The 20,508-nt window shown below is 40.6% G+C and overlaps 1 protein-coding gene across 16 annotated transcripts in view; it reads right to left on the bottom strand.

The window, feature by feature from the left end:
• Nucleotides 1–118: 118 nt before the first annotated feature.
• The window catches only part of MCF2L2 (MCF.2 cell line derived transforming sequence-like 2), a 155,438-nt gene continuing 135,048 nt past the window's right edge, over nucleotides 119–20,508 (bottom strand). For 6 of the 16 annotated variants that reach the window (XM_025153435.3, XM_040705707.2, XM_015291524.4 and 3 more), the window contains 8 exons: nucleotides 16,282–16,377; nucleotides 12,923–13,012; nucleotides 10,973–11,044; nucleotides 9,295–9,381; nucleotides 7,554–7,672; nucleotides 6,890–7,002; nucleotides 6,062–6,165; nucleotides 1,349–5,028 (listed from right to left, as the gene is read on the bottom strand). In XM_025153435.3, coding sequence (XP_025009203.1) covers nucleotides 4,928–5,028; nucleotides 6,062–6,165; nucleotides 6,890–7,002; nucleotides 7,554–7,672; nucleotides 9,295–9,381; nucleotides 10,973–11,044; nucleotides 12,923–13,012; nucleotides 16,282–16,377 — 782 coding nt within the window. In that variant the 3' untranslated portion in view covers nucleotides 1,349–4,927. Of the gene's footprint in view, nucleotides 257–504; nucleotides 683–1,348; nucleotides 5,029–6,061; nucleotides 6,166–6,889; nucleotides 7,003–7,553; nucleotides 7,673–9,294; nucleotides 9,382–10,972; nucleotides 11,045–12,922; nucleotides 13,013–16,281; nucleotides 16,378–20,508 lie in introns of those variants that run through there. The other 10 variants (XR_005862148.2, XR_006930980.1, XR_001468035.4 and 7 more) reach the window with 10 other exon arrangements.

Genomic DNA, 20,508 nt, shown 5'->3' with positions numbered 1-20,508 from the left:
GGGGGAATCCGGTGCTGCTCATCTATAAACTAATGCAAAAAGAAATAGCTGCTGGTTAAGAAGGAAAGTGAAAACAGAAAGGACTGCTGGGTTAGTGCAGCAGAGGACAGGCTCTTACCCTACAGCCAAGACCTGGAGCTCTGTAAGGCCATGTAGATCTTCCTGCTCTTTTCTCCAGTTTTGGTAACCCAGAGCAGACTGCAGCTGTACCCCACTGGAGGGCTAAGACCTGTAAATCAGTACCTTCTCCCATGTTCTTTAAAAAAAAAAAAAAAGTTTATTTGGGCTAAACTCCACCTTTGAAATTATGGCATAGGAGGGAAAGGTGTGATCTCTGGCTTTCTCCTCAGGACCTGCTCAAAGTGAGACAGGACTGAGCAAAGTCTCAACAGGGCTCTAGTTCTACCTGGGGCTGCTGACAGCCTTTGCTGGCTGCTGCAGCCAAGGTGGCTTAACATTAGCGTTGTTTCCAAACATACTCCCCAGCAAACAGCAACGACCTACCTGTGTTCCATGAAGTGTCCTCTGTGAACCACACCAAGCCAGAACAAGAGTTGCACAGGCAGGTCCCAGCGTGCGTGGCCACACGCCAGTGATCTGCAGCAGAACGTTTCACTTGCATGTTTGTGTGGATGGATTTCCAGCCCCGCGTCCTCACCATGAGGCCTGCTAAAGCTAAAAGCTTAATGGAAGTAGAAAAGAGATGATAAACTCATAGAATAAGAGGAAAGAATCTAGGGACTCTTGTGGTCCTGATTCTTCTTTCTCTCATACCGGTATTAAAATGCAGTAGCACAGTGAGGCCAATGACCTGAAAACTCAGATGAGGTGAAGTTTGCTCCTAGAAATCTGGATGCTGGCTGAAATTAGCTCCAATTTATTTTGCTCTCTGTATTTCCGTTGTGTTTCTACATTCTCATTTGTACCTCCCTGCCTTCCTACATGACCCACAACATGCATTTGTGCCAATTAGCTCTCCTCAGTAAGCCACTGGCAGCCAAAGGTATGAGGATATTGTGGGGATATCTGCAATCAAATCCTCCCACATCCTTCCTTGCCTTATGACCCCGAGCATCAGCACACACAACTCTGACCTGTCTTGGTAAATCTTTGCACTCTCAGTCCCAAAGATTCAGGAACATGAATAAGAGAGAGAGGCAAAGAAAATTTAAAACATTTTTTTTATGATTCACACATAACGTTCAATTGGATAAATGCATGGTTGTTGTTTGTTTGTTTGTTTGTTTTTGTCAGGTGTGTTGATGGGCCTTTACCAATACTCATTTCTTCTGAATAGCAAGAAATCTCATTTGACTTGTTGCTTCATACAGAGACATCAACCACAATGTTTTGTACTAGTTATAGTTTTTATAAATTTCAAACAAAGTGTGGTTTTACACAGGTCAGAATTACAGAAAGCTCATTTGCACACTTTTTTCTTTGTAATAATTTCATACATTCATCTTGACTGGAAAAAAGAACAGGTAATTCTGTGCTCTTTCCCTGTCTGATTATCTCTCATCAGCCACAATGTACAAATACATCATTATCAACACAATGGAAAATATGTAAGAAACAAACTGTACCAATTCTTAGCTGGGGAGAGGAAATCTTGGCAGCTATTTCAGCTCTAGCTGCAAGAAGAAACACTGAATTTGGCTCTCTTTTTCTTCTCCTTATTCTTAAATATTTCTAATAATACATACATTAGAAATCAGGCTCTGAGTATTTTTGGAAAGGAAAAACAAGGCCTTTTTCATACCCAATCCTGCTTGTAATCTCAGAGACTAAGAAAACGATGGATAATAAAATGGCTTTTCATTACATATACAAACAGAATATAAGACCACGCACACAGCTTTGTTGTGACTGGCAACAAAAGCCAATGTCCAGACAAGGTTTGGCTGTAGCCATTGATGGCCCAGACAACCACCATTGGTCTGATTCTCCATTCAGTGGCATTAGGCAGTGAAAGAAGGAGGGGATCAAGCTGGTTACTTTCTGGCCTTGATTGATATCATGGTGATTGCCTGTATACCAGTTTGTCACTGCCTCCAGTAATGAAGGAGTCCACTGCCCAACTAAACCCAAATGAGCAGAGGGAATTCTTTAAAGGATGTGAAGTTGCTGAAAATCTCACGTACTGCATACAGCCACAGAGCAGGGAGTTACTAGCCATCCTCAGGACATTCATAGTGCAGGAGTGACTTAACCTTTGGTCAAACAGGAAAAAATGTAAAATTTTGGAAAAAAAATAATAATTCAAAAGCAAAGTAGGAATAAGAACTGTAATAACCCAGCTTATACCTCTGCAGTGAGTCAGTGTGCTAGAAGACACGAGACACCTTTGTAGCAGTCTGCTTTCCTGCTTCAGCTCCAGACTACCCCATATGATGCCACCACTGACATTCTTGTAGGGTACAGTGGGACATATGGGGGTGAATGCTTTGCTTTCGCCGAAAGGGTCTTCAGTTTCTGAATACATACTAGAGTTCAGCATCAGAATTGGATACGAGGGAAATTCAGTATCTCCCATTTTACTCAGAGATACTGAGACACCAGGGCTATAGGAATATCTCACTGTCAGTCTGCACACAGCAGAGGTAGGATGAGGATTCACAATACCTGATTTTCTATCTCCAGTTCAAACAAAGAATTCCCACTGCTATTTCACCATTAGAATGAGATTCCTTCACTTGAAACTCCAAAGTGCAGGTTGGGGTCTTTCCATGAGTGTGTAATGTCACAAATACTAGTTTTGGCAGTTTCACATATACAGGGTAACCCTTCCCCATCTCTCTCTCTCGCTCACACACAAATCTTACTATACTTACTTAATGTGCAATCAAAGCTCCCTTCCCTCTCCTGTGCTTAGGGCAAGGGTAGACAGGAGCACTGTTATCAGGCCGTGCAAAAAGTACTGAAAGTAATATAGAAACAAAAATGAAGTCATTTTATGGAGAGGATTAAATGATTGCACTAAAAACAAAAACAAAACAAACAAACAAAAAAAACCCTATATATATATATTTATATGTATATCACTGCACATTTCCTTGGGGGGGAGTGAAAGGAATCCAATTTTCGCTCAAGATGCTCATAACTTCAGCAGACTTTAACAGGATTCATGTTCCTGGGAGCCTACAGGTCATTTTTAAGGTAAATGACCATGACAAAATGTACAAGCTCTTATCTCTGTAGGACAAAATTAGCTTCAAAAAAGGTACAGAATTCTCAAATCCTTTTGTCATGAATAAAAACCATTAGAAACCACAGAGTTTAGATATTGAGGGTCAGAATAACATTACTCATGGGAATTCACCACCACAGTGCAACTAATAATTAACTAGTAATCCTTCACAGGCAAATAATAATTATAATAATAATCTGAATAAACCTTTATCTACTTACTTCGAGGCTTTTTCTTGAATGGGACTATTTACTTGCTTCACAGCTATCCTGACTCATACACTAAGATATCTGCAATACCAGCCTTCACTGAAACACAAAGAGAAATGTTCAGGTCCCTGCAAAGAGGATAACAAAATGTTGCAGACTTTTACTATTTTGCTATTTTACCAAGGAGTGACTTTTGGTTTTGCTTCATCTCCATTTTTAGTGCTTTTGTCCCTTCTATTATTTACATAGAGCATCACTACTCTTAGGGATAAACAGAAAATCTCTAACAGTAAAAGCCAATCACCAATTCTTGAGCTCCTAGGGTCACTTTTTCCTGTCTGATCTTTACTTGTTTGCAACCCTTAGTCAACACTTATCTTAACTAAAGTACTAGCAGCTTTTGTGGGACCTAAGACCCAGTTACCATCAAAATGCTTTCATGCCTTAACAGCTGCTCTAAATGAGCTAATGGCTTGTAAAGGAATAATAAAATCTGTAATCACTTAATATAGTACATTACATCCTTATGTGGCAGAGATTTGGTACAGTCCTATAACCAAATGTCCTGGAAGTAAGTATTTAACAACAACACTTTACCCACTCATTGGAGCACCTAATGCTCACTGTCTATTTGTGATGCTTAAATATATTCCGTATGGGGAATGAAATGTAGCTACTCCATAGCCCAGCACAAAAAGAAAGCATGCAGTCTACTCAAACATGTGACATTAAATGGCATTCATTTGAATTCTCGGCACCAAACGCAAAGGATTGTGAACCAGCAACCACAGACTGCAGAGGGTGCAGAGGAATGACTTATATTGTAAAAAGACTTATATGTTCTGTGTCACAGTAGCTGTCACAATGTCTTTGCCTCATCGCTAAGACCTGCATCTCCACCTTATATCAAGTTGTCATCTGCATTATTCCAAACTAATGCTGAATGCAACAGGTTGTTCATTGTGCCATTGCTGCATGAAGCCTCTTCGATGGTCCAAGTCAGAAGTTTCCTTTCTACTTCCAATCTAAAGTGTGACAGTTTTGGTGATGACCATCAGCAAAAAGGGCACATTTGTGATCTATCAGCTATAATTAAGGAGGGTGGGGAAGGCACAGCTACTGAGGCAAGCAAATGGAAAAACCTCCAAGTGATCCATGGTAGAGCAAGAACTCAAAACCATGTATGTGTCCCTCTGCAGTAACTTGGTGTTCAAGGAAAGTTGCCAAAAGGTGCGTGCATAGTAACTCTTTAGCTCTGCTGTCGACCTAATTTAGGCCACATCTTCTGAAACAGCTTGATAAACAATGCAAGAAGCATTTTTCTCCTCTAATGCTGAAGATGGTTCTTGATGTTGTCTGGATGTTTAATGTTCCTCTCAAGTTTGTTTTTCCTCTCATCTGTCCATGTTAATGAAGTTTCAGAGAATTATGAAGCTCAGAGCTTGTGAGAAAGGCAACTTTGATCCAGTGTCAACCCAAAACAAACAAAAGAGATGGAGAAGGTCCTGAGGAAGGCTTGTCCTGTTATTCAGCTGCCAGCCCTCTGTTCTGCTGGGAAGCTTTTAGCCACCTCACTCTCCTTGGTGTCCGACTCAACTGAAGCCGTGCTGCAGGAATCATTGTACATGTCTGAAAAGGAGGACATGGGCATTGTCACTGCAAAATGTCTACAGGAATTCCCATCTACAATCTTGAGACTGATTGTTAAAAGCCTGAAATAAAATGAAATAAAGTAAAAGAACCTATTCTACTGTTCTTCTGTTTCCTTCACTAAAGGCAAAGGAGGCTCCTTTGGCAATTAATTAACTGTCATCTGTGTGGGCTTGGTTTTCTTGTAAAGCATCAGACGTGTGAAAGAAATCAGAGCCACAGTTATGGCACTGAGGCTGCAGACAGAACTGACCCACTGTTGAAGTGGAGGAGCACCAACTCCCTTTAAACCACAGAAAGAAAAAAAAAGGTTTTCTCCATTTTAACAAACTGACCAAAACCAACCAACCAAAAAAAACAAAAACAAACAAACAAACAAACAAACAAACAAAAAAACCCCAACCAACTGAACAACCAGAACAAAAAGGACACCAACACTTTGGAGTAAAATGCTAGCAGCTTTCTATCACAGGTCCCCAGGGAACGGATGTGACAGATTTTGCTTTGTTCTGTTACCAGCAGAAAACTGGAGCAAGTTTTGGTAAATTACGTTTATGAATGGGCAATAATTTATCTAAAAGTTTAAACCTTTGATCTGCAGAATTGTTGATATTCAGCTTTTCCAGTACAGCCTGTTTATGATAGATTAGAAGCAAAGCTGAAGAAAGAGTGATTTTTAGTGCTGGTTTGGGTGAGGTCTCACCAGAGCAGCCTTTCCTCCAGCATTTGGAAGCGGCAGTGAAATGCCACAAAAGCATGAATGGTTTGTGAGATTCTAACGTTTTCAAACCCATACCAGAACAACAGCCCTGATGCTGATCTAAATCCAGACACTAACGGTGTTAAGGCACCAAATTTCAAGCCAGCTCAGTGTTGTCACCAGAGTCTGCCCTCAGAGCAAGCACTTTATGCAGAAAGTCCACTGTTTATTACATCATTTTTGAGACACCAAAAAAACCCCACCCCAAAACAACACAGTTTTTAAACACTAGTTAAACATTTAATCTCTTACCTGCATTGCTGTTCTTAATTATGTTGTTAGTGTCCCCCTCTGCTGGCTGCAATATACTGGAAGGAACCCATTCACTTTTCTCCGAGACCAATTTCTTCACTAACCTGAAATTCACAGAACAGTCAGTGCATTTCCCTACATTCTCTTTCCTAAGCTGTGTTTCTTAGAAAGGTATGTTGGACAGCTATATCCAAGCTGTAGGCCTTTTCTGAGATGGGGGTCTGACTGCAACGGCACTTCAAGGAGATCAGATTTTCTTCCTCCAAATTTCTCATGGAAAGAGAATTTGGGCACCCTGCCAGGTCTGCTCCAAACACTTACTTATCAAACAGAGAGAACAATAACTTTTAAATATGAATTTTATAAAAAGCATGTAAACTCAAGGGAGCCAGATTAATTCTACTTTATCAATCATCTCTGAGTATAGTCTTCTATCTAAATCTTTGTGTCTAAAATACACTCTCTGGTTCACTGCTGTAGCTTGGTGAAAGGCATAGAGATTTTACTGATGTATCCTATGGGAGGGTGCTGTCTTTGACAGCCGTCCTTCTGGGCTAGGTGTCAAAATCCTTCTGTTTTCCTTCATGCAAACTCTTGCCCTCTCAAACATCATGTCATAAACACTTAGGAGGAAAGCTAACTAGGTAGAATAAAACAAAGCTGCATCTGTGTTCCTGCTCCCCACTGCTTCTTCCACACTACAGTCTATGGAGTGAGTGCATTCAATTAGATTTTGAAGATGCTTTGACATTCTTCTGAGTGTTTCTGTCTTTTCCAGGAGGTTTTACATGTTCTACCTGCTAACTTACATCTCCCTGCTGTACTTACCATTGCCCATTTTCTCCTTCCTGCACAAACTGCACTAGATCTCCATCTTCAAGTGTAAGAGAATCTGGGAAACAGCTGTCAAAACTGCCTTCTACTCGAAAAAGATTGGTCCCCTAAAATGAATGAAATCAGAAATACAGTCATTATGGAGACAAGAACACTGCAAGAGAGTTTGGTTAAATACCAAATCAGGCATTTCAAGATGACAGAGATTTCTTCCCCAGGGAATTGTGTCACCTTTTATTATGCTTTATCCATGCTCGGGATAACCATTATTGAAACTCAGAACCACGATGAGCATTCAGGCTTTAGAATTAATCAACAAGACAGTATTTTGATATAGAAACTGGGTTTGTTGCATCAGCTTATCTTACCTGAAAAAGTCTGAAATTGTACTTTTAACAGGCTCAGTGTTTTTTAGTGTTTTCTCTCACTTTTCTAACAGCTATAAAGATAAAGCTACATCTTACAAGTAAGGCTTAATGGTCCTGATGCTGATCAACAAATAGTCTTGAGATAATCCTCTAATGCTCCAGATCAAACTCACATCTCCTGTCTTCCCATAGATTTAAGGCTGGTATGAACCAAATCTTTGCAGGACAAATCCTGATCTTTAGAGAGGAGAAGGCTGCACTGGGAGAGGGCATTTTGAAAAAGGAATTACATTGTTAGGGTTGGTTTCTTCCTCCATGTCTGAAGAGTTGGAGAGTTCATCCATGCTGGAAGGAATGGCTTCAAAGTCTTCAAATGTGTCTAGAGATGGCATTTGCCTACTGGGCCAACCTTTGAAAAAGAGAGAAAACAAAAAGAGTTAGCTATAAGCCACTACCATCTTTCAGACTCAGTCTTATAAAAAATAAATGTTGCAGGTTTGCTTCCCGCTATTTCACTTACTGAATTGCTCACACCATTTTACAGCTTGTTCCCTGATTTTGCCATAAAACATTTTTTGCAACCATTATTCTCTCCCTTAAGAAACTGTACTGCTTGCTGTCATTTGTAGGAGGGCAGACTGTGTAGCCATGACATGTATGTGCATCCATACCTTGTCTGTTCAGCATCACACAATCTCCTCAGTTCATGAGGTACAAAAAACAAAGGTCAGGAATGTTTCTGCAGAACAAGTGCTGTACCAAATTATGACTTTGCCAATACAATTTTCAGAAAGCTACATTCATTCAGCTTCTAGCTCATCTCCACATATTTATGTACAAACTGATGTCCAAAGCCACTGAATTTTGGTTGACTTCTTATCTCCAACACACCTCAAGGTAATGTTACCACCTGAGCAACCTACAAAACTGTGCTCTGGAGCAGACTGGAAATGCAGGGAAGGGACAGAATAAAGACAGTGTTCAAAGACAACCAGGCCTTTGGTTGTAGCTTATTAACAATTATTTAAATTTAAGAGATATTTACTTAAAAATATTTTTTTTTTTTACCTCAGACTAAAAAAAAGGTAATAATTTAATTCCTCCCCATGCACATCCTCCCTGCTACAGGCACTGATTGTGCAACATGTGGTCACGCAGCTCCACAGCCCTTTCTCCTTTCTCATGTTCTGAGGGACTGCAGCTGCCCTGACCACTGCAATTCTGTTATATGAGTGACAGTGACCTTTTCCACCCAAACAGCATCCACAGTTTTAACCCTACAGGTATGGTGATGTCATCCAGGAGATGCTTTTCAAGCTGTAAACTAGCCTCTGAAGTGGCACTCATGTCCTGGGTTGTGAGTGTCCCCACTGAGATGAAAGAGACAGATTCAGTTACAGACCATGCAGAATTTACAACTGGACCCTGTATCAGCAGAATCATACCAGCAAAATATGACAAACTGTATAAATGAACAAGAATGTGTTGTAGCTAATTAGCTTTGAACTGCTATAGCAATTTTAGTTCAAACTCACAGGTTGGGCTACAAACAGCAAAATAAAAAAGTAATCCCTCTTCTCACTTAAAGCTTCAGTGATCTTTTGACATTGTCATTCACAGGAACCATCTGAGGCAGAAACAGAAGCAGCAAGGATTCCTTACAGGTACGTGCATCACTTTTCCATAAAGACTGCTAATTACATTTCAGAGACCGAGGAATAGCCTACGTAAATTTTACACACTTCATTCAAGCTATAAAATAACGCAGATCAAAATCTGAGCTCTCTGATATCAATTCAAATAATTATTGTTAACTATGAGCAGCAGGAAACCTGATTCTGGGACGCTGTTTCTATAACTGCTATCATTCAATGTGATCATGTGATCCAAGCTCATTCTTCCACTGCTTTCAAGGGAAATGATACTCATCATAAGAGAGAAATCCCTTTTAGTTAAAGAGAATAAGTAACGTTCTAAAGTTATATTACGCTCTCAAGCTGAGATGATGGTAAATGTTTTAATGATGTTTACCTGTCTGTGAAGCAGATCTAGGTACGGGTCTTGTGGTGGAACCAGTGCTACATTTAGTCTGGGCCAATATGGTGTTCTCAAAAGCATCTGTGGCAGGAAGTACAGTTTTTTGTCTTAAAGGTGAAATAGTGAGCAGACAACCAGTACAAAGTATGTTTGTGTACCACAACTGCAACTGGTTGTCTCTTATGCAAACAGGTGGACGGGGACCCAAATAAAGAGAAGAGACATTTAATGAACACAAATGAGTGAAAACACAGCAGTATCTCACAGGAGAACTGTTATGTCTGAGAATGACAGAGAGCAGCCAAATGAATCAAACAAATACTGACATTAATTAATGAAAACAGTTGCTAGGTGAACAGTGCAGTGCTCTATTTCACTACAGCTTTCTCATTTTTAACATACTTTGCTTGCAGGTTTTCTGATCATTCTGTAGGTGATGGTGTATGTATTTGACACCCATCCACACAGCAATAAAAACAGACCAGGGAGGTTCTTCTCAGTGAGAAATGAATCATTTCTGAATGAAATATCACTCATGATGAATGCAATTTTGTGGGGGAAGTCTTTTTCCAAGTAAATAATATCTTTAACATCATCAACTCTGTCAGAGCTCTACCAACAGCAGCGATTTCTTCTGGTGAAGGGACAACAATGTTCATTGTCTCCCACTTAAATCGACTCAGTTTGGCAGGAGATGTTGTGCAGTAGGACCATGTTCTTTACCCAATGAATTCAGCTCTGAGCTGTACCCTGAAATACCTCCAGCCTCTGCAGCCATATGGTATGCTGAGATGAGAAGTATCTATGTCTATAATAAGGATTTTATATCTATTAGAAAGCTATAAACAAAGGAGATAGCTTTGATATGTTGCCAATCCTGTAACTGACCTGGCTACTTGCCAGGGTTTTGTGCAGAGCGACACAATCATAAGGATTCCTCAGCTTCTGTCTCTCTTCTCCCTCTTTTGCAACAGGGGTATCTGACTGCTTGTGCCTCACATGGCAATGCACTCTGGCAAATCCTTGTGTAAAGAGAAATGCTGGCAACAGAAGCTGGTGATCTTTCAGTGGTTGTGAAATCACTTCCCAGTTTAACTTTTTGGTATTACTTATAAAACAGTAGTTGATGAACCTGCTGCAACAAAATAGGTAGAAATTCTGCTTGACTGAAATGAAACACTGCACCTTAAATGGTTATCAATGCAGCCTAGCCTCTTTTGTGACATTCGTGCATGTGGCTCCTGCTCCTCTTATTAGGTGTAGACCCTAACAAGGGAAGAGGAATGCAAGTGGTCGGACTGCAGGTAAAGGTGAAGAGTAACACCTTGGCTCCCTGCTGCTGCCTGAGCTCTCCTCCCTTCCATGAGGTGAGGTAGAAGCCAAGCAGAAAATCCAGATCCTGATCATGGTCTATTTACCAAAACAGGCAGAGAATTAGGGTTTTAATTTAAGTCCAACCCTAGGTGAAAGTTGATAAACATAGAATTAGTGCAGGGGACAAGAAAAGAGATGACAAATTTTGTTTATCACAGTTCAGCAAATAAACTGACACCAAGCCCCTACTGCCTGCATGGGCTCCAGTGTCATCCACTGGCAGTGATGAGATGTGAATTCAGTGAATGATATAAAAAACTGCTGAACAAGTTTTCATGCAGGATGGAAATACTCATACCTTCAAACCCCAGGGGAGTTGGGTCACTCTTTATTTCATGTCTCTTGACTTTAACTGCAGGAACAAGGGGACCTGTGTGAAGTTTGCAGAGTCACAAGGCTGTAAATACTGTCAAAATAGAAACTTGCTTTCCCATTACCTGGAACCACAACCTGCCTAATGCTTTCCATATCACCCCGAAAAATGACCATCCCCTACGTTCTAAGTGGTGAAGACAAATACTTCTGTGATATGAATAGGAAACAGACCTATTTTTGCAAAAGACATAATAAATGTATCTGCTCCCAAGCAAGATTCACAGATGGTTTCTCTCCCACGTGTCCAGGAGATGGCACTAATGCAGGCAGATTCACAGTCAGCTTCCTACACACGAGGATGGCAGGGAAGAGCTGACAAAAACCAGCACTTCAGTTCCACAGAACAGAAGGACATCCTTCACAGCTCCACATGCAGTGCTTCTCCTGTGTCCTGACTGCATACACAGAGGACTCGTGATGTGACAGAGCTGAGCCATTACAGTGAGAATCAGCACACAGCAGTATGCCGTAGCCTTGAATGAGACGACCCAAATAGCCCAGCTAGACCTGCATTTGACTATTGCTTAGACAAGACTCAGGCTTCAGTTCCTTCATCACCTAAGACTATTTACTTAATGCAGATGCGGTAAATAAAGAACTTAATTGGACAGCACTGATTTTGTTTTCTAGCTTTTGAAATCAGCACAAAAGTAGTTTTCTCAGCATTCCAAGAAAATTCCAACAGTCTTGTGGCAGACAGAATCATACAAGTTTGAATTTCATTAACCTCTTCTCCTGTGCCATGCCCATAATTTCCATGTGGAAATGCTGAAGTATCATCAGCTAAAGAAGTTGGCAAAGAAATATTTGTATGTAGAGGTGATATTACATCCTTCCTCTGTTTATACACCCCATGGTGACACTCTGAAAGCAGATCATTTCAGATACCCGTCACTTCATTCTACAGTCAAGGATATGGTTCATACCCTTCACAAATATTTAAAATGCTCTACATCAGATACTGTGCCACCTTCCTCCTGACAAATAAATAGCAAAGACTTTTACACAAATGAGTTCAGCCATCTTTCCTTCTATTTTGGCTTAAGCTTGCAAATCAATTCCTTCATTTCATTCCAGACACTGTTAAACCACAACATAACCAGAATTTGACCATATGTTCTGTTTCCAAAAGCAATTCCAACATGTAGGCATAAGTGCCTAAAACCCTGCTGGTTTTCTGCATAACCAGCTCACCCAGATGCATGGGTTGCTCCTGATGTTAAATATAGGCACTAGTGCAATGACTTGAAGTAAATTTTGTAAAAGTGCTTTTTCTCACTAGAATTACAGCTCAAAAATATTTTTTTCTTAAGTTCCCATAGGAGCTGCATGGAGATCAGTGCATTCTGGGCACCTACCTCGCTTATGCGCTTCTGAAAATTTCCTTGCAAGCATTATTCCTAATGATAACTGCAATTCTGCTAAGTATGTTTTAAACTGGCACTGAGTGCTACTCACTTTTTGTCTTAATTTCAAGCTTTCTTATTTGACTGCTACTCAAAGAGGAGATCCTGTCTTCCTTGTTGAAAGCAACAACCCTATGCCGTTTTAAGGAAATGGGAGAAAATTCTGTTGAATTTCAATTAACCCAAATCCAGGGAGAAGCTGGAAAACAAACCCTACAACAGCCTAAAAGTAATTCAGCTTCCATGGAAACTAGCATCAGTTTTTGAAGCTGAGAAATCTTGATACACATTCAACTACCTTAGCCTGCATTCCTGCAGGTGTTATACTTGTTCTAACACTTCTGCTGAAACCTCATGCATTTATAAAAACTGAGCTTGATGAAATCACTTTGAGAACAGCATTGGGCAGTAAATTTATCAGTCAGCAGGAAGGAAGAAGGGCAGCTAAGCAAGCAGCATGACGGTACCTTTGGTCACAGCAGATGCATTAACTGTAGTGCTGATGGAGGAGGCTAGGGAAAAGCGACGGGCAACTTCTCTTTCCTTAGATTCTGGATCTGAGAGAATAGACAGATGCAATGCAGGGCAGGATTAGAGGTTAATAAGCATTGAGGGTAAAAGATGTCCAAAGCAAAGCAGCAGCTGGGGAAGGGTAAATAAAAGGTAGCATGCTCCTTAAAACAGCCAGGAAAGATACTCTCTACAAAGTGAAAGGCCTAGAAAATACTTTACAGAAATATATTTTCAAAGCAATTCCAATTGCACTGATCTTAATACTGCAGAAGGGAGACTTACGCCAACTAATATTTTAGCAACTAGCTCGTCTAACTATAGCTACGAAACACAGAGAGATGAGCATGATGGATAGAATGGTGTGTGTGTCTACAGATGAGGTTGGGATTATTTAGAGACACTAAACTGCTTGTTCTGTGATGACTGACCTGAAATACACTGAAAAACAAACACAGATGGTTTAGAGATCACATTCTGGAGCATAGGCCTTATGAGGAGTAGCTGAGGAAACTGGGATTGTTCAGTCTGGAGAAGAGGAGGCTCAGGGGAGACCTTATTGCTCTCTATAACTACCTGAAGGGAGACTGTAGTGAGCTGGGGGTCAGCCTCTTCTCTCATACTACTACTGATAGGACTAGACAGAACGGCCTCAAGTTGCACCACAGGAGATTCAGGCTGGATGTTAGGAAATACTGCTTTTCTGATAGAGTGGTCAGGTGCTGGAATGGGCTGCCCAGGTGGAGTCACCGACCTGGAGGTGTTCAAGGAAGTTTAGACATTGTATTGAGGGACAGGGTGTGGTGAGAACTATTGGTGATGGGTGGACGGTTGGACTGGATGATCTTGTAGGTCTTTTCCAACCTTGGTGATTCTGTGATTCTGTGATTCATAACTTCTGGAAGTTAAAAGTGTGAATGGTCTTTCCTTACTAGAACAAATCAGCCTGGAAAAATGAAGGCACCAGAGTTTGTTTGTATATTCCAAATAATGCCTTTTCCCAATTCCACTTAGGAATGAAGACACAACTTTCTATGATTTCACTGTGAGATGTGAGTAGCATTTTTGACTCAAAGTAGTTAATAAACAGATCAAAGGTGTAAATGAACTAACTGCTAGCCTGAGTGCACATGATGTTACAAGATGCACTGAAGTCATTAAGAAGCTCTTAGGAGGCTGCATGTCCACATCTACAAGCACAGAAATATGCTTCTTGCATGTACCAACTTGCAGCACCACTCAGGAAAAAAGGTTGCATGCTTACAAAAGTTGCAGGATTAACATTTTAGTTTTTTCTGCTCGCCATGTGCTGTATTCCTCAAGTGACTATTTTCATTGAGACACGAGTAAAGATATTCAAGTCCTTTAGATCCCAGTTTCATTAAGATATTTGAACACTTAACTATACCAGGACACAACTTCAGCTGAAAATGGCATTAGAAACACCTTTAAATATTCTGTTGAAGCTTTTCAGATTTGTCAAAAATTATTTGTGATGTTCATGTTTCAATTTTTTTAATATCAAATAAATACTTAGGTAAAAAATTAAATGATTCTATTTTCATTGGAGATTTTCCTGGGATAGATGAAGAGTTGTATCAAACAATGTTCTTTGTAGAACATGATTATATGCTTTACTGAATCCTAAGCCAAATGTTCCCCGTCACTGATTCTGATTCAGAGATTTTTCTATTCCTCATTTCTCTTATGTATCTTCTCTCCCTCTCTCTCCTTGTTTCCATGGTTAAGTGTCAAACAGCACTGGAGGAAAATAAATTTGATGTTATTTTAAACTTCAGGTTTAAATATCCTCTGCAAAACTATATTACTGTGAGGATTTGTTTTTCAGGAACCTTAAAACTCTCTTTCCCACCTGTCATCCTTAAATTTGCCTATTTTAGTGCTCAGTCACATGACTTATGTTCCTACATTTTTCCTGTAGCTCTGCCTAGTAAATAACACACTCATTGTTACCTTCTCACAGCTCTGCTGTAGCAGCCAGTCAGTGTAACACCAACACAGTTTTGCATTATCGTTCCCTACAGAAATGACCACAGTCTATGAATTAACCAGACTATCTTCCGCCTCTAGGCCAGGACCAGATTAGTAACTGAACAGCACAACAAAGTGAAATCAGCAAACACTGGACATTGTGTAGTGGAACTAGGATTCTCAAGTAACCAGATCCAACAAGTCTTTGAGCCAAAAGTGCCTACAGTTTAGGGGTATAGAATCTTCTAAAGAATACCTCACTCTCTGGAACATGGAATGATTGAACAAAACACAAGATGTCTCATATGACAAGACAACTTCAGACAAAAAGGAGGAGAAATAAACCAAAACTGCAGCATTATTCTGCATTCATCAGATCTGAATCTTGTCACTGATTTCCCCAGGGCACAAGTCCTGAAAACCACCCACTTTTTTGTTTCCAGAAAGTTATTTTCTTCACGTTATAACACTGTACCATAATACTTCTGTATTTTTGTTCTTTCATCTTTTTATTCTTTCATCTCACTTTTTCCTCCTTTGCTGCTCACCTTCTCCATCACTGCATTCTAGACCCTTGCCTCACAGAAGAAATATCATTTATCAGAACAAGAGAAAAGCAATATCATAACAATTAAAAGAGTAATTACATTACATTTTCAAATAGTGATTATGAATATAGTCATTGAGTTTCACTTCTATTCACATTTATGTCCTCTAACATCTCTTCTTAGTACAGCCATCACAGGAAGACGCAATGCTCTATTCATGGATTCTAAGAGTCTTCTAAATGTTTATGCACAAAGACTCACAACACACCATTTCACAGCATCATACAATGTAATTATATGAATGAATATAATTAAAAGGCAATAAGCTCCAGATCTTCCGAATCCCAATTCCCCAGTCTAACCACTAGGTCATGGCTTGACAAATGAAAGAGATCCAACCAATGAACATTTTAAGACGTGAAAGCTTAGTGCACTGCAACACAGAGATGATATTCTTCCCTTCAAGCCAGTAAACTGCTGAAAGAAGTCAGGTTGGTAGCCACTGAGAAAAATGGTAAAACAATGTTATTTGCACTATGCACTATGACAAGATCCAACCACTCAACTCAAAGGTTGCCTTGCCCACATTGCCACGGGAGCCTTTTCTGGTAACAGGATGTTTGAGAAGAGGAACCGTGTGTGTGTATCAGACAGGTGCATTTTTGTGGGATGTGGCAGCATTTTAGGAAATAGTGATGGATGACACTATGGGATGGAGAAAGCATTGTGCAGGAGACAGATGGCCAGAGACCAAATGCTGCATGTGGTGATTTTACCTTTGGGTGGAGCTCTGCGGTTGGAAAGACCTTGCAATGTGAATCGCTTTCTAGCAAGCGCTGTGCGCTCAAGGTTAAGGCTGGTGGAAGCATCAACTAGGAGAGAGAGGGAGAGGGAAGAAATAAGGAAGGAAGGGTCAGCCATTCAGCTTATGGGAAAGGAAAGGTTAGCACTGGATGACAACGAAAAATAGAGAATTGGTTTTGATTCAGTTCAAGCCTGAGCAAGAGCTAATCAATTAGAAAGGTGACATGAGGTTAGTGATTCAATCAGCTGAGCTAACAGAGCCACTGGGCTGAGTTTGGCTCACTGAATTTCAATGGAGAAAAACAAACAAACAAGCAAAGACAAATAAACAAACAAAAAAAAAAACCAACACAAGAAAAACAGGTGAAGGGATGTAGCTCTCATCAAAGGAAAATACAGTTTAGCAGCAAGCTCATTGAAAAGGATCTAGTGCTTTTTACTATGAAAACACATTGCTGTGGTTGGAACAGCAAGGCTGTAGGGAGAAATAAGAGAAGGAGCCTTGCAGTGTAGGATACACACAGACAGCAAGCATTGTGAGCAATAACACTTCTGCTGTCCAGTACCAGCTCATCAGTCTGCCATGATCAGCCCTGTGGCTGGTATGCTCTCAGCCTTACCTGCTGAAGTCTTTCTAACAGCCTCCAAAGCTGGCACCTAGTAATGCGCTCCACCTGGGACTTGCTGGGATGTAAGGATGGCCATGCCATCAAAGCATACATGTCAGGCTCCTATGTGAATAAGCCCACCATGCCACCTGATGATTGCATTTATAAAGATAAGTCATAGATGGATCAAAGTCCTAAGACACTGGATTTCAAAGACATACAGTTCATCACACTGCAGGAAAGAGGTGGACCAGGATCCAGTCCCCTGACCCATGCACTCATGCCAAATTATTCATGTCTTTTTCTTTGTGTGGACAGGTAACACAAAGAAGGATTATGGCAAATGAGCAGGAGAAAAAACATGTGCTAGCTGCCTGCTTCCCTGCCTTGGGATTTAACCACTAACTTTCTTTTCCCTTTTATTTCATACACTGTCAAGTTAAAATCATTAGAGGAACAAAGGAAGACCAGAAATACAAAGAAAACATGGAAAGACAGTGAATCCAGACTGACGGACATGCAGCAGACACACAAACTAAGATTCCAAAGGAAAGTGCATCCCATCACTTCCTGATTTGCAGCCAAGATAATCCAGGATCCAAGGTGCCTGCATGCATAGGCGGGTGTGAAATGAATAGGTTTTAACAGCACTGTGTTACGTCAGCGTGGTCAGCAACTTCCATCCTGGGGCCTGATGCCAGCCTTGGGCCAGGCAGGTAAGAAAACACTACAAAGGACAGTGTCAGCTGTGGGACTGCACACTGGTGCACTGGGATGCATATGGCTTTCAGACCACCTGTTCTGGCCTTCAAACCTTGCTGTGACTGCTCCCACTACTAGGCAATGCCTGTAAAGACACTGTGGGCCTGGGACAAGGCCTATCCTGCAGGCTGAATTTTGGATCACACTGGATTAGCTTATTAAGAAACCAGAAACTTGTATATGAAGTATATTTCCTTCCCATTTGTGAAGAGCAAGCAAATCCATAGTACACAATAACAACAGTATCACAAGGAAAGTACAGCAGTGCATATGTGCAGGGGGAGGGTTTGTATGATAGTTCTGCTAGTTCTTCAGCCATGGAACTATATCACTTCACAGAGGAACCTCTTAGTAGTTCACAAGTTCCCACAGCTGCGCAGCGTGTGCCAATCACTACACACTGGTCCCCAGTGACATGCTGTCTGCACCAGAGTTCTTTTAAACCTTTTCCTTCATTCTGCAGGCATAATCCTGAATCCCATTTCCAGACATAATAAGGACTAAATGTAGATGTGCAACAGGTTGATCATGAGCCAGCAATGGACACTTGTGACACTGAGGGCCAAGAGCATCTGGGGTTGCATGAGGAAAAGCCTTATCAGAAGGTCCAAGGAGGTGATGCTTCTCCCCACTCAGCACTGGTGAGACCTATAGCTCCTGTGCTGGGCTCCCAGAACCAGAGGGACATCAGTATACATGAGTGAATCCAGTGAGGAGCAATGGGTATGAGTGAGGGATTGCAATTGCTGAATTATGAAGAGAGAGAGAGAGAGAGATGGAACTGTTCAGACTGTACAGAAAAGGCTGAGAGGGGTCTCATCAAAATATACAAATTCCTGATGAGGGTGAATAAAGATGGAACCAAACGTTTCTTGGTGGAGCCCAGTGACAGAATGAGAGACAATCAGCATCAACTGAAAATACAAAAAATTCCACTTAAAAACATGAAAAATAATATTTTTCACTGGGAAGAGTAAAGACTGAGACTGTGTGCACTGGGAATCTGTGGAGTCTCTATCCTTGAACACATGCAGCACCTAACTGAACACAGCCCAGAGCAACTTGCTCCAGCTGACCTTGCTGTGAGCAGGTTGGTGGGACTAACTGTACTCCAGTGGTCCTTGCAGGACTTGGCTTCCATGTAACTTCAAGTCAGCGAATTTACCAATAAGGTCCACACAAAAAACTGTAATATATGTGGACAACACATAATCACATGCACTTATCCGTAACAATGATAAAGCTAATATACCTGGCCAACAGTTGCCCCCCGATCCCCCCCCCCCACACACACACTGTGCTACAGAGAGAAAACAGCATTTGGAAATAATCTGCTTTCATGCTAACTGCAAAGATGTTGGAGTAATACAGTCAGTAGGTGGCACAAAAGAGACAATTTTAGCAGAGCACCAGAATCTGTGCTGCACTTACACTGCAAACGAGCACACCCCCAGAGCGTCGCAGCACCATTCCTATGCAGCTTCAAAATTAGGACCTAACTGTGCGCCCTTAAAGTGACTGAATTCAGCCCTGCAGAGTCCCAGCTAGAGGCTCTAATGCCTCACGAGGACACAAATTAAAACTGCAGATAAAAATGGGACATCAGAAGCTGGATAGCTCTTTCAATGGCTCTCTGCACAGTGTTTTGCAGAGCAGGATGTGCATACACACCCTGAATCCCAGAGAGAAGTGAGTCACTGCTTAGCCCTGAGAGAGCAGCCAAATACCAGAGCATGAGGTGGCTCTCAGCTGAGCTAGCAGTGAGCAGCAGAGGAATTACAGTGAGAGCCCAGAGGAACTAGGCATGGGAAAGCAGAAGACAGAAGGAAAATCAGCAAATAAGCGATCCCAGCTCCTGCGCTCACATGCCCGTCGGACCAGTTAAAAATCACCAACTGTTTTCCTGCACGTTTTTAAAGAACAGTCTATGAATTGAAAAGAAAAGACTGCTTTCCAAGTTTTGTTTTGTTTTTTCTTTTGCTTTTTTTCATTTTAAAATATTTCATATTTAAAAGATATCCATTTTTACAGAAACATGCTTTTAATGAATAAGTTCCATTTTTTCTTGAAGAATTCGTAACTTCCTCCCAGTAATGAAAACTTACTATGATGAAAAATTTTTAATGAATCACCCACTTCTTAATTAAAAACTACGCAATATTTTTTACCATATTCAGAGTTATTACTCTCTTCTTTTAAGACCTCACGATTTTCATTGTTTTTCTATTACTAGAGAAGTCTTTGTTTAAAATAGTACCTGAAAGAGAACTGTTGATGAAATACTTCCTGTTCCTGCTACCACCAGATGAAATCCAGTTTCTTTTTAGTATTCATTTTAACCTAGCCTGTATAGAATTTATCAGTTGTCTTTATGCGCTTCAATAATGGAGGGACTTTCCGTGACCACACGTGCATTCATTTACTATAAACTATCAGGGAGTCTATATGTAGAGGAGGTAAAAAAAAATCTGGGACACAAAGCAAGGACATTTGTTAGCAAAATTCATAGGCAACCTTGACATTAAATATGGTTAGAAACTAAGTTATCCAGGATATAGAGGGCTGAATATGCATACTATACCTCCAAAATTCTATTGTTAAAAAGCAGGAGTTACATAAAGAGCACTGTAATGCATCTAAACTTGAACTTGAAAATTCCTAAACTGGTAATGCTCCTTGGTATTCAAGAAGTTTCACAGTGCAGTCACACAGGTTTGTGGCATTGTTTTTTGATGTTAAACTTAGAAAACACACATTCTAAGTATTCTGATAAGCTCTAGAAATGATTTTGCAAAAATAAAACTATTACCCTTTGGAATCAAAAAGCTC

This window comes from Gallus gallus, chromosome 9 (assembly GCF_016699485.2).
Source record: "Gallus gallus isolate bGalGal1 chromosome 9, bGalGal1.mat.broiler.GRCg7b, whole genome shotgun sequence".
In the NCBI taxonomy this organism is placed as follows: Eukaryota; Metazoa; Chordata; class Aves; order Galliformes; family Phasianidae; genus Gallus; species Gallus gallus.
Note: the sequence above shows the minus strand (reverse complement) of the source record. Positions and strands in the feature narration are given on the sequence as shown.